Raw genomic sequence first — 13,736 nt, 5'->3', positions numbered from 1 at the left:
CTGAGTTACAGCTGTGTGGATGGTCAGGGTGGAGGAGATGTTACCGATTCGCTCTGACTGAGGGCTGCCCATGGACAAGTCCAGGATCCAGTTGCCAAGGGAGGTAGAGGCCCAGGTCTTGGAGCTTGGTGATGTTTGGAGGGGGTGAGAGTGTTAAACGTCAGAGCTGTTGTTGATGAACAGCAGCTATTGCCTGGCGTATCCATCCCCGGTATCCAGATGGTTCAGGGCAGAGTGGAGCTCCCCACAACCCAGGTACTTTCCCTTACAACACAGATATAACACCTCTCTCACCTCCATCCAGGGACCCCAGCAGCCCTTCCAGATGTGACAGAGGTTCACATGCACCTCCTCTAACCTCATCCACTGTATTCAGCGCTCCGAATGTGGCTTCCTTGTCCTTGATGAGACCAAGTGCAGACTAGGCGACCATTTAGTTGAACACATGCTCAGTCCGCTGGGTCCAGCTGGGTCTCCCTGTTGCTAACAATTTAAACTCCTGTCCCACGTGGTCAGATTGTCCTCAGTGCAGGCGAGGGATGGAGCGGCAGGAGTTCCTGATGGTTGCCAAACACTTTGGTTCCCCTTCCCATACTCTCCTTTCTATCCTCGGCCTCCACTGTTGTCAGAGTGAGGCTAAATGCAAATTGGAGGAACAGCATCTCATATTTCTCTTGGGCAGCTTACCACCCAGTGGTACGAATATTGATTTCTCTAAGTTGAAGTAACCCCAGCATTCCCTCTCTCCATCCCTCCCCCACTCAAGTTGCACCAGCTTCACCTAGCAAACAGCTAACAATGGCCTGTTTCCTTTATCATCGTTACTTTTTTACATATCTCTCATTCATTTCATATCATATCATCATATCATATCATATATATACAGCGCGGAAACAGGCCTTTTCGGCCCACCAAGTCCGCGCCGCCCAGCGATCCCCGCACACTAACACTATATCTCTCTGCATCACAGTCTATATCTCTTGTTTCCCGTTCCCGACTCTCAGTCTGAAGAAGGATCTCGACCCGAAACGTCACCTATTCTTTCTCTCCAGAGTTGCTGCCTGTCCCGCTGAGTTACTCCAGCACTTTGTGTCTATCTTCCCTTCAAAGCTAGAGTTGGTTGTTGACCTGAGATTGTGGGAGGTGAACACAACCCTGCCCTCATGTAGAGATGAGGGTGGTGGGTAGATGGGACTGTAGAGATGTGGGTGGTGGGTATATGGGACTGTAGAGATGTGGGTGGTGGGTATATGGGACAAGCTGACAGGAGGTAGTTGAGGCAGCTAACACAACAACATTTAAAAGACGTTTGTACAGGTACATGGGTAGGAAAGATTTAGAGGGAGATGGGTCAAAGGCGGTCAGGTGGGATGAGTTGGTCGGCAGGGACAAGTTGGGCTGATGGGGCTGTATCCGTGCTGTCAGATTATGACTCTGGGTTGGTGGAGGCAGAGAGTGGCGTGTAACAGACTTTGAGATAGACACATGGAAGTCTCTGTGACGCAGTGTGCTGCTTGTTGCTGCATGAAGGAGCATGGAACAGTAGTTCAAGAAAGAACTGCAGATGCTGGTTTCAACTGAAGATAGATACAAAAAGCTGGAGTAACAGCAGGACAGGCAGCATCTCTGGAAAGAAGGAATGGGTGACATTTTGGGTCGAGACCCTTCTTCTCCAGCTTTTTGTGTCTATCTTATGGAACAGTACAGCAAAGGAACGGGCAGTGTTTGTGCCGAACATGATGTCAAATTAAACTGATCTCATCTGCCTGTACATGATTCATATCCCTCATTCCCCCTCTCACCTTCAAGCTGTACCCTCCAGTGTTGGACATTTCCACCCTGGGATAAAGGTTCTGATTGTCTATCTGACCTATGCCTGTCATATTATATATAATGGCCTACACCTGCACCTATTGTCTATTGTCATACGAGATCAAGTGGACCCATTGGGCCCAAACCGCTCCTGCATTGGTGCAGCACCCTCTCCTCCCCCCCCTTCGCCCCCTACTCCCTTCCCCTCCCCCCCCACTCCAACCCCCCTTATCCTCCCTCCTCCCCACTCCAACCCCCTCAACCCCCCCTTATCCTCCCTCCTCCCCCCCCCCTTCCTTCTTCCCTCCGCCTTCCTTAGGAGATAGATTTAAACTTTAAAATGTGAATAACTTTTTAAATATAACACAGATTTCAATGAAACTTCTTCCATTAGCACCAAAGGGACAACGATGAGTAAGGTGGGCCTAAAATTGTCACGCTATTGTGTACCGTTTTGGCTGTAGTTCAGGAACAAACAAACAAGAGTTTTAGTATATAGATATCCCAGATAGAACAATGAAATTCTTACTTGCTGCAGCACAACAGAATATGTAAACATAGTACAGTGTGAAAAATAATAATAGTTTATTTAGTTCAGAGCTCATTTGAGGTTGTAGTGTTTAATAGCCCGGTGGCTGTAGGTAAGAGGCTGGTCCTGAACGTGGACGTTACAGTTTTCAGGCTCCTGTACCTTCTTCCCGATGGCAGGGGTGAGATGAGTGTGTGGCCAGGGTGGTGTGGGTCAGTGAGTGTGTGGGTCAGTGAGTGCGGCCAGGGTGGTGTGGGTCAGTGAGTGTGTGGCCAGGGTGGTGTGGGTCAGTGAGTGTGTGGCCAGGGTGGTGTGGGTCAGTGAGTGTGTGGCCAGGGTGGTGTGGGTCAGTGAGTGTGTGGCCAGGGTGGTGTGGGTCAGTGAGTGTGTGGCCAGGGTGGTGTGGGTCAGTGAGTGTGGCCAGGGTGGTGTGGGTCAGTGAGTGTGTGGCCAGGGTGGTGTGGGTCAGTGAGTGTGTGGCCAGGGTGGTGTGGGTCAGTGAGTGTGTGGCCAGGGTGGTGTGGGTCAGTGAGAGTGTGGCCAGGGTGGTGTGGGTCAGTGAGTGTGTGGCCAGGGTGGTGTGGGTCAGTGAGTGTGTGGGTCAGTGAGTGTGTGGGTCAGTGAGTGTGTGGGTCAGTGAGTGTGGCCAGGGTGGTGTGGGTCAGTGAGTGTGTGGCCAGGGTGGTGTGGGTCAGTGGGTGTGTGGCCAGGGTGGTGTGGGTCAGTGAGAGTGTGGTGTGGGTCTCTGATGATGCTGGCTGCCTTTATGAGGCAGTGACTCCGGTAAATCCCTTTGATGGTGGGGAGGTCAGAGGCGGTGACCCCTGCTAATTGCCCGATGCCCGGTCGCTGCACTAACAGCCGCACCTCGGAGTCCTGACTCCAGATGCCTTTTTTTTTATATCAAAAAATACTTTATTCAAGTAATAAATATTTACAAAACATCTTCTTTTCAACAACCCCAACCGACATTTCCGGAGGTTATACATTCAATGCAGATATTCATTTCCAATTTTACACAGAATCCCTTATTTGGAGGGGCGTCTCTCTCCACCACACCCTGCCCCCCATGTCCAGCAGCGGAAGGACCCTAGACTGTGCCTGTGGTGGGCGGCCCCGCAGTGTCCAGTCTGTGCCCCCCCCCCCATGATGAGCGGTGGAAGATCAACCATGTTGCCCCACCGCCACCGCCCACATTGCCGCTGCCGCCCAGCCATTGGCCGCGGGGACTGTCCGTCAGGACGGGGCCGCCCGCTATTGGCTACAGGGAATGTCCTTCAGGGCGGGGCCGCCCGCTATTGGCTACAAGGACTGTCCGTCAGGGCGGGGCCGCCCGCTATTGGCTGTGGGGACTGTCCGTCAGGGCGGGGCCGCCCGCTATTGGCTGCGGGGACTGTCCGTCAGGGCGGGGCCGCCCACTATTGGCCGCGCGGACTGTCCGTCAGGGCGGGGCCGCCGGCTATTGGCTACAGGGACTGTCCGTTAGGGCGGGGTCGCCCGCTATTGGCTGCGGGGACTGTCCGTCAGGGCGGGGCCGCCTGCTATTGGCTCCGGGGACTGCTGCTGCGAAGTACAGCCCACTACCGTATTCCCGCGAAAGGCGGCGCCGCCGACCCAACGGCCCGGCCTCACTGCAGCACCCACCCACCCCGGCACGGCCAGTCCTCCCTGCGGTGAGTCCCCGGCACAAACCCACCTGTCGCAGCCCGGCCCGGCCCGGCCCGGCCTCACTACAGCGGCCTCGGCCCCGGCCTCACTGCGGTGGGTCCTGGCCACCGCCCGCCTCCCTCCCTCCCGGGGAGAGGCCCGGGTGTGTCCGCTGTCCGCGCTCCGGCCCGGCCCGGCCCTGCGGCATCAGGGGGTGATGCCCGACGCCCCCTCCCCGCGGCAATGACCGGGAGCCCGGCCCGGCGGCCCCGCCCTGTCCGGGGAGGGAGGGAGGGAGGGAGCGGGCGGAGGCCGCCGCGACGGAGCCGGGCTTTGCCTTCGGGGTTGGGGCGTCCTGGTAACCGAGGCCGCTGGCGGACTGGGCCGCGCCTGCGGCGGGGGGGGGGGGGGGGTGGTGTGGAGGGTGTGTGGGGAGGTGTGGGGGGGGGGGGGGGGGTGGAGCGGGCGGGGTCGGGGGAGATGGAGGGGGCCGTGGGTTGATGGGGGGGGGGTGGTCAGGGTGTGGGGGAGGGTCAGGGTGGGGGGGAGGGTCAGGGTGGGGGGGGGGGTGGAGTGGGGGGGGGGGGGTGGAGCGGGCGGGGTCGGGGGAGATGGAGGGGGCCGTGGGTTGATGGGGGGGGGGGGTCAGGGTGTGGGAGAGGGTCAGGGTGGGGGGGGGGGGGTGGAGCGGGCGGGGTCGGGGGAGATGGAGGGGGCCGTGGGTTGATGGGGGGGGGGAGGGTCAGGGTGGGGGGGAGGGTCAGGGTGGGGGGGGGGGGGTGGTGCCCCCCCCCATCTCCCACCACACTGTTCACCTCCAACACCCACCCACCCACCCACCCAGCAACTGTCTCCCCAGCCAGGGGTCTATAGTTTAAACCCTGTTACATTTCCCATGTGTTGAGAAGTTGTTAGTTTGGAACATTGAATGTACTTGTCTCTGTCTCTGTAGATGCTGCCTGACCCGTGGAGGGTTTTGTTGAACACACTGCGGTGGGATTGGTTCAACAGTGAGATTGTGCGTGTGTGAGGTGAGGTTTCAGTGCTTGGTGTGTGGCAACTAAATTCACCAATTGCTTCTGAGAGTTTGGGGAATGGGCGGTGAGTTGGTGGGTCGGGTTGGGTTTGGGGAATGGGAGGTGAGTTGGTGGGTCGGGTTGGGTTTGGGGATGGGTTTGGTGGGTCGGGCTGGGTTTAGGGATGGGTTTGGTGGGTCGGGCTGGGTTTGGGGATGGGTTTGGTGGGTCGGGTTGGGTTTGGGGATGGGTTTGGTGGGTCGGGCTGGGTTTGGGGATGGGTTTGGTGGGTCGGGTTGGGTTTGGGGAATGGGAGGTGAGTTGGTGGGTCGGGTTGGGTTTGGGGAATGATAGCATGTTAGTTGGTGGGTCGGGCTGGGTTCTGTGATGCCTGTAAACGTGGTTTGAGTGGTTTAGTTTCATGAGACAGCACAGAAACAGGCCCTTCAGCTCACTGTGCCGCATCGACTAGCGATCCCCGCACATTAACACAACACACACTGGGGCCAATATTTACACTTGTAGCGAGCCAATTAACCCACAAACCTGTCCGTTTTTGGAGTGTGGGAGGAAGATCTTGGAGAAAACCCACACAGTCATGTGGAGCAAATACAAACTCCATCCAGACAGCACCCGTGGTCGGGATTGAACCCCTGTCTCAGGCGCTGATTTAGTGGATTTATGGTGATGCCAGGAACCAGGCCCAGCTTGTCCTTGGTCAGGGAGGTACCTGGTGACATCTGTGGTCGGGCAAAGGTGCGATCGGGAATGCCTGGCACAGATGCCTGGCACAGTGTCTGGGTTGGTCCTAAGGCAAGGATGGTGAAAAGAAGCCAGGCTTCCTCGTGCAGACTAACTCGTGCGCAGACTGAAGACAGTTTCTTGGGAACCTGACGTAGCTCCCAGATTCTGCTCCGTCGTCGGTCTCCCATTTCTTCATTGTGTGGAAAGGAACTGCAGATGCTGGTTTATACTGAAGATAGATGGTTAAACAGAAGATTCCAGCTGGAATGGGTGCATTGACGATTTATGAGGATGTTGCCAGAACTCAAAGGCTTGAGCTATAGGCTGAGGTTGAGCAAGCTAGGACTATTCCTTGGAGCGCTGGAGGATGAGGGGTAATCTTACAGAGATGTATAAAATTATGGGAGGAATAGATCGCGTAGATGCACAGAGGTGAATCGAGGACCAGAGGACCAGAGGACATAGGTTTAAGGTGAAGTGGAAAAGATTTAATAGGAATCTGAAGGGTATCGTTTTCACAAAAAGCAATTAGACAGAAACATGGATAATGCACGCAGGTGGGATTAGTGTAGATGGGACATGTTGGGCTGTGTGAGCTAGTTGGGCCTGTTTCCACACTGTATCACTCTATGACTATAGCCTTAAGGTGTATGGGCAAAGCTTACTAGTGTGTGTAGGATAGTGTTAGTGTATGTGGATCGCTGGTCGGAGCAGACTGTGGGCCGAAGGGCCTGTTTCAGTGCTGTATCTTTAAACTAAACTCTGGTCTCTGGCCTTAAGGTCTGCATCCCAGGGTCCTCAGGGAGGTGGCTCTAGAAATAGTGGACGCATTGGTGATCATTTTCCAATGTTCTATAGATTCAGGATCAGTTCCTGTGGATTGGAGAATAGCTAATGTTATCCCACTTTTCAAGAAAGGAGCGAGAGAGAAAACGGGGAACTATTGACCAGTTAGCCTGACATCGGTGGTGGGAAAGATGCTGGAATCAATTATTAAAGAGGTAATAACGGTGCATTTGGATAGCAGTAAAAGGATAAGTCCAAGTCAGCATGGATTTATGAAAGGGAAATCATGCTTGACTAATCTTCTGGAATTTTTTGACAAGTAAACTGGATGAAGTGGGCCAGTGGATGTAGTGTATCTAGACTTTCAGAAAGCCTTTGATAAGGTCCCACACGGGAGATTGGTGAGCAAAATTAGAGCACATGGTATTGGGGGTAGGGTGTTGACATGGATAGAAAATTGGTTGGCAGACAGGAAGCAAACGGGTCCTTTTCAGAATGGCAGGCAGTGGCGAGTGGAGTGCCGCAAGGCTCGGTGTTGGGGCCGTAACTGTTTACCTTATATATTAATGATTTGGAAGAGGAAATTAAAAACAACACTAGAAAGTTTGCAGATGACACAAAGCTGTGTGGCAGTGTGAACAAGAGGGTGTTAGGAGGTTGCAGGGTGACCTGGACAGGTTGAGTGAGTGGGCTGATGTGTGACAGTTGCAGTATAATATAGATAAATGTGAGGTTATCCACTTTGGCGGCAAAAACAAGGAGGCAGATTATTATCTCAATGGTGTTAGGTTCGGTAAGGGGGAGGTGCAGCGAGACCTGGGTGTCCTTGTACACCTGTCACTGTAAGTTGGCGTGCAGGTACAGCAGGCAGTGAAGAAAGCTAATGGCATGTTGGCCTTCATAACGAGAGGATTTCAGTATAGGAGTAAAGAGCTTCTTCTGCAGTTGTATAGGGCCCTGGTAAGACCACATCTGGAGTATTGTGTACAGTTTTGGTCTCCTAATTTGAGGAAGGACATCCTTGAAATTGAGGCAGTGCAGCGTTGGTTCACGAGATTGATCCCTGGGATGGTGGGACTGTCATATGAGGAAAGATTGAAAAGACTAGGCTTGTATTCACTGGAGTTTAGAAGGATGAGAGGGGATCTTATAGAAACATATAAAATTATAAAAGGACTGGACAAGCTAGATGCAGGAAAAATATTCCCAATGTTGGGGGAGTCCAGAACCAGGGGCCACAGTCTTAGAATAAAGGGGAGGCCATTTAAAACTGAGGTGAGAAGGAACTTTTTCACCCAGAGAGTTATGAATTTGTGGAATTCTCTGCCACAGAGGGCAGTGGAGGCCACATCACTGGCTGGATATAAGAGAGAGTTGGATGGAGCTCTAGGGGCTAGTGGAATCAAGGGATATGGGGAGAAGGCAGGCACGGGTTACTGATTGTGGACGATCAGCCATGATCACAATGAAAGGCGGTGCTGGTTCGAAGGGCCGAATGGCCTCCTCCTGCACCTATTTTCCATGTTATGTTAATCTAAGCAGCAACTCTACTGCTGCTGCCTGTGTGAGTGGGGTAAAGTTTAATGGAGATGGGCAGGGCAGTGTACAGATGTACAGTGTGTGGGTGCTGGAATGTGTTGCCTGGTTGGTGGTGGAAGCAGATACAATCATGGCATTTAAGAGAGAGGAGACAAGGAAGTGTAGATGCTGGTTTACGAAAAAAGGCATGAGGTGCTGAAGCAACTCAGCAGGTCAGGCAGCATCTTTGGAGAACATGGATAGGTGACCTTTTAGGTCAAGGTCCTTCTTCGTACTCAGTCTGGAACTGAGCCTGGAATCGAGGTGAGTTGATGGGGCCGGCCTGCTGGCAGGTGGAGAGGCGAGGATCAATGCTCGTGGCCAGTGATCAAGAGACAACAATTATGTGAGGTGGATAAAATCAAGAGAGGAATTGATCGGGTAGTTGCACAGTCTCTTGCCCAGAGTAGGTGAATCGAGGACCAAAGGACATAGATTTAAAGCGAAGGGAAAAAGATTTAATAGAAATAGAAACTTTTTCAGTCAGAGAGTTGTAAATCTGTGGAATCCTCTGCCTCAGAAGGCAGTGGAAGCCAATTCTCTGGATGCTTTCAAGAGAAAGCTAGAAAGAGCTCTAAAGATAGTGGAATCGGAGTATGGGGAGAAAGCAGGAATGGGGTACTGATTGAGAATGATCAGCCATGATCACATTGAATGGCGGTGCTGGCCCGAAGGGCCTACTCCTGCACCTATTGTCTGTCTAAATCTGAGGGGTAACATTTTCACACAAAAAGGGTGATAGGTGTATGGAACAAGCTGCCAGAGGAGGTAGTTAAGGCTGGGACTATCCCAACGTTTAAGAAACAGTTAGACAGGTACATGGATAGGGCACGTTTGTAGTGATATGGAACAAAGGACGGCAGGTGGGACTAGTGTAGCTGGGACATGTTGGCCAGTCTGGGCAAGTTGGGCTGAAGGGTCAGTTTCCACACCGTGTCACTCAATGATTCTAACTCTGAGATAAGGATAGAAGAGGTATGAATTATGAAGCCAGAGGAAGGAATATAGGTGGGAAGGAACGGGGAGGGGGTTGAGGAGAAATGGGTGCGAATTCAGGTAGGGCAGAGGGAAGCGTGGGGGCAAGGTGTTGTTCGTATTTTAGTTACCTGGAGAATTCCATGTTCATGCCGCTAAGTTGTCACCTCCCCCCCCCCCCCTCCTCCTCCCCCACACTGAATATGAGGGGCTGTTCCTCCTGTGTGCATATGGTCTCACTCTGACAGTGGCGGAGGCCCAGGACAGAAAGGTCAGTGTAGCAAATGGAGTTAAAATGGTTAGCGACCGAGAGATCCCATAGGAACTGGATACATGGCCCTTCCGTACATGGATAGGACAGGTTTGGAGGGATATGGACCAAATGCAGGCAAGTGGGACTAATGCAGCTGGGATATGTTGGCCGTTGTGGGCAAGTTGGGCCGAAGGGCCTGTTTCCACACTGTATCACTCTATGACTTGGCCATTTAAGAGACTTTTAGATAGCCACATGAATATACAGGGAATGGAAGGATCTGGATCATGTGCAGGAGAAGGATTTGTTTAACTTGACGTCATGTGCAGCACAGCCAATGTGGGCTGAAGGGCCTGATCCTGTGCTGTTCTGTTCCATGTCTATTGTTTCTCCACTTTGATCAGATTAGTTGGGTCTGTTTCTCCCACCCCATGGCTGTCGAGCATCACAGTGCATGTTGCATGGGCTCCCATATCAGTGGCCTGTTCAACATGAGACCTAAAGACTAGTGTAGATGGAGGTTTTAGATGAAAGCTGGTGAGGGTTTATTCATTTATTCACAAAATGCTGGAGTAACTCAGCAGGTCAGGCAGCATCTCGGGAGAGAAGGAATGGGTAACGTTTCGGGTCGAGGCCCTTCTTCAGACTGATGTCAGGGGGGCGGGACAAAGGAAGGATATAGGTGGAGACAGGAAGATAGAGGGAGATCTGGGAAGGAGGAGGGGAAGGGAGGGACAGAGGAGCTATCCAAAGTTGGAGAAGTCGACGTTCATACCACCGGGCTGCAAACTGCCCAGGCGAAATATGAGGTGCTGCTCCTCCAACTTCCGGCGGGCCTCACTATGGCACTGGAGGAGGCCCATGACAGAGAGGTCAGACTGGGAATGGGAGGGGGAATTAAAGTGCTCGGCCACCGGGAGATCAGTTTTGTTAATGCAGACCGAGCGCAGATGTTCAGCGAAGCGATCGCCGAGCCTGCGCTTGGTTTCGCCGATGTAAATAAGTTGACATCTAGAGCAGCGGATGCAATAGATGAGGTTGGAGGAGGTGCAGGTGAACCTTTGTCTCACCTGGAAAGACTGTTTGGGTTCTTGGATGGAGTTGAGGGGGGAGGTAAAGGGACAGGTGTTGCATCTCGTGCGGTTGCAGGGGAAAGTGCCCGGGGTTGGGGTGGTTTGGGTAGGAAGGGACGAGTGGACCAGGGAGTTACGGAGGGAACGGTCTCTGCGGAACGCAGAGAGGGGAGGGGATGGGAAGATGTGGCCAGTGGTGGGGTCCCGTTGTAGGTGACGGAAATGTTGGTGGATGATATGTTGGATCCGCTGGCTGGTGGGGTGGAAGGTGAGAACGAGGGGGATTCTGTCCTTGTTGCGAGTGAGGGGAGGGGGAGCAAGAGCGGAGCTGCGGGATGTAGAAGAGACCCTAGTGAGAGCCTCATCTATAATGGCGGAGGGGAAGCCCCGTTTTCTAAAGAACGAGGACATCTCGGAAGCCCTAGTGTGAAACACCTCATCCCGGGCGCAGATGCGGCGTAGACGGAGGAATTGGGAGTAGGGGATAGACGTAGTCCAGATAGCTGTGCGAGTCAGTGGGTTTGTCATGTGTGCAGTGAAAAGCTTTTGTTAGTGTTAACCAGTCAGCGGAAAGACAATACATGATTACAATCGAGCCATTTACATGATAAGGGAATAACGTTTAATGCAAGGTAAAGCCAGTAAAGTCTGATCAAGGATACTGTGAGGGTCCCCGATGAGGTAGATAGTAGTTCAGCACTGCTCTCGGGTTGTGGTGGGATGATTCAGTTGCCTGATAACAGCTGGGGAGAGGCTGTGCGTGAACGTGGAGGTGTGTGTTTGTGGTGGTTTACTGATGCTGCTGCTGCCTGCTGTTCCAGGGTCTACGGCAGTGAAGGATGACTGAGTACAAGTTGGTGGTGGTGGGCGCTGGTGGCGTGGGCAAGAGTGCCCTCACCATCCAACTTATCCAGAACCACTTTGTGGACGAGTACGACCCGACTATCGAGGTAAGTCAGAGCCAGACCGGGGCAGGAGAATAACGTGTGTAAGAAGGAACTGCAGATGCTGGTTTACACCGAAGGTCGACACAAATGCTGGAGGAACTCAGAGGGTCAGGCAGCATCTCTGGAGAGAAGGAATAGGTGACATTTTGGGTCAAGACCCTTCAGGGTCCGTTTAGTTTAGAGATACAGTGTGTAAACAGGCCCTTCATCCCACTGAGTCCAAGCCAATCAGTGATCCCCGTAGACATACACTATCCTACACACATTTAGGACCATTTACATTTATAACAAGCCAATTAGCTAACAAACCTGTGTGCCTTTGGAGTGTGGGAGAAAACCGGAGCATCCCGGAGAAAACCCATGCAGGTCATGGGGAGAACGTACAAACTCTGTAATGCCAGTGCCCTTAGTCAGGATGGAACCTGGGTTTATGGTGCTGTAAGGCAGCAACTCCACCCCTGCGCCACCGTGCTGCCCATGGGGTTACTCCAGCATTTTGTGTCATCTTTAGCAAAATAAGATGCTGCTTTGGAAACTAGAATCTAAAAGATAAAATGGAATTGGAAGGAGGTGCAGGTGATGAAGGTGAGGAGGCCACACACCAGACCTGCTACCCCATTCCACACGTTTCTGGCTCCACATCTCGTACCCGAGACCTAAACTCCACAGCATCGCATATCCACCCCCTCCTCCACTGTTCCTCATCACTCCCTTCTGTGTGATGGACAGTCCACAGATTCAGTGTAGGAGGTGGTCAAGGCAGCAAGCGGGTGGCACCGTGGGTAGAGCTGCTGCCTTGCAGCACCAGAGACCCAGGTCTGATCCTGACCTTCCGTGCTGTCGGTGTGGAGTTTGCATGTTCTCCCTGTGACAGTATGGGTTTCCTCCCACATCCCAAAGATGTCGATGTTTGTAGGTTAATTGGCCCTAGTGTGTAGGGAGTGGATGAGAAAATGAGGTAACATAGAACTAATGTGAACAAGTAATCTATGGTCGGCGTGAACTTGGTGGGCTGAATGGCCTGTTTCCATGCTGTATCTTTCAATTGTTCAAGGCAACAGTTAGAGGACAATTGAACTGACACAAGTGCAGGCAAATGGGACTGGCGTTGATGGGCATCTTGGTCAATAGGCAATAGACAATACACAATAGGTGCAGGAGGAGGCCATTCGGCCCTTTGAGCCAGCACCGCCATTCAATGTGATCATGGCTGATCAGTATCAATCCTGCCTTCTCCCCATACCCCCTGACTCCGCTATCCTTAAGAGCTCTATCTAGCTCTCTCTTGCATGCATTCAGAGAATTGGCCTCCACTGCCTTCTGAGGCAGAGAATTCCACAGATTCACAACTCTCTGACTGAAAAAGTTTTTCCTCATCTCAGTTCTAAATGGCCTACCCCTTATTCTTAAACTGTGGCCCCTGGTTCTGGACTCCCCCAACATTGGGAACATGTTTCCTGCCTCTAATGTGTCCAACCCCTTAATAATCTTATACGTTTCGATAAGATCCCCTCTCATCCTTCTAAATTCCAGTGTATACAAACCTAGTCGCTCCAGTCATCCAACATATGACAGTCCCGCCATTCCGGGAATTAACCTAATAAACCTATGCTGCACGCCCTCAATAGCAAGAATATCCTTCCTCAAATTTGGAGAACAAAACTGCACAGAGCCCTCCAGGTGCGGTCTCACTAGGGCCCTGTACAACTGCAGAAGGACCTCTTTGCTCCTATATTTAACTCCTCTTGTTATGAAGGCCAACATTCCATTGGCTTTCTTCACTGCCTGCTGTACCTGCATGCTTCCTTTCAGTGACTGATGCACTAGGACACCCAGATCTCGTTGTACGTCCCCTGTTCCTAACTTGACACCATTCAGATAATACTCTGCCTTCCTATTCTTACCACCAAAGTGGATAACCTCACACTTATCCACATTAAACTGCATCTGCCATGCATCCGCCCACTCACACAACGTGTCCAAGTCACCCTGCAACCTCATAGCATCTTCCTCACAGTTCACACTATCACCCAGCTTTGTATTATCTGCAAATTTGCTAATGGTATTTTTAATCCCTTCATCCAAGTCATTAATGTATATTGTAAATAGCTGCGGTCCCAGCACCGAGCCTTGCGGTACCCCACTAGTTACTGCCTGCCATTCTGAAAGGGACCCATTTATCCCCACTCTTTGCTTTCTGTCTGTCAACCAATTTTCTATCCATGTCAGTACCCTACCTCCAATACCATGTGCTCTAATTTTGCCCACTAATCTCCTATGTGGAACCTTGTCAAAGGCTTTCTGAACGTCAAGGTACACCACATCCACCGGCTCTCCCCTGTCAATTTTCGTAGTTATATCTTCAAAGAATTCCAG

The 13,736-nt window shown here is 52.3% G+C and overlaps 1 protein-coding gene across 2 annotated transcripts in view; it reads left to right on the top strand.

Annotated features, from left to right (window-relative positions):
• The first annotated feature begins 3,927 nt into the window (after positions 1-3,927).
• The window catches only part of LOC144611503 (GTPase KRas-like), a 31,679-nt gene continuing 21,870 nt past the window's right edge, over positions 3,928-13,736 (top strand). Inside the window, exons 1-3 of one of the 2 annotated variants that reach the window (XM_078430635.1) lie at positions 3,928-4,014; positions 4,941-5,019; positions 11,235-11,363. In XM_078430635.1, the coding sequence (XP_078286761.1) occupies positions 11,253-11,363 (111 nt within the window). In that variant the 5' untranslated portion in view covers positions 3,928-4,014; positions 4,941-5,019; positions 11,235-11,252. Of the gene's footprint in view, positions 4,015-4,148; positions 4,347-4,940; positions 5,020-11,234; positions 11,364-13,736 lie in introns of those variants that run through there. The other variant, XM_078430636.1, reaches the window with a different exon arrangement.

This window comes from Rhinoraja longicauda, chromosome 40, assembly GCF_053455715.1.
Source record: "Rhinoraja longicauda isolate Sanriku21f chromosome 40, sRhiLon1.1, whole genome shotgun sequence".
In the NCBI taxonomy this organism is placed as follows: Eukaryota; Metazoa; Chordata; class Chondrichthyes; order Rajiformes; family Arhynchobatidae; genus Rhinoraja; species Rhinoraja longicauda.
The sequence above is the reverse complement of the archived record's forward strand: the minus strand, read 5'-3'. Positions and strand labels throughout refer to the sequence as shown.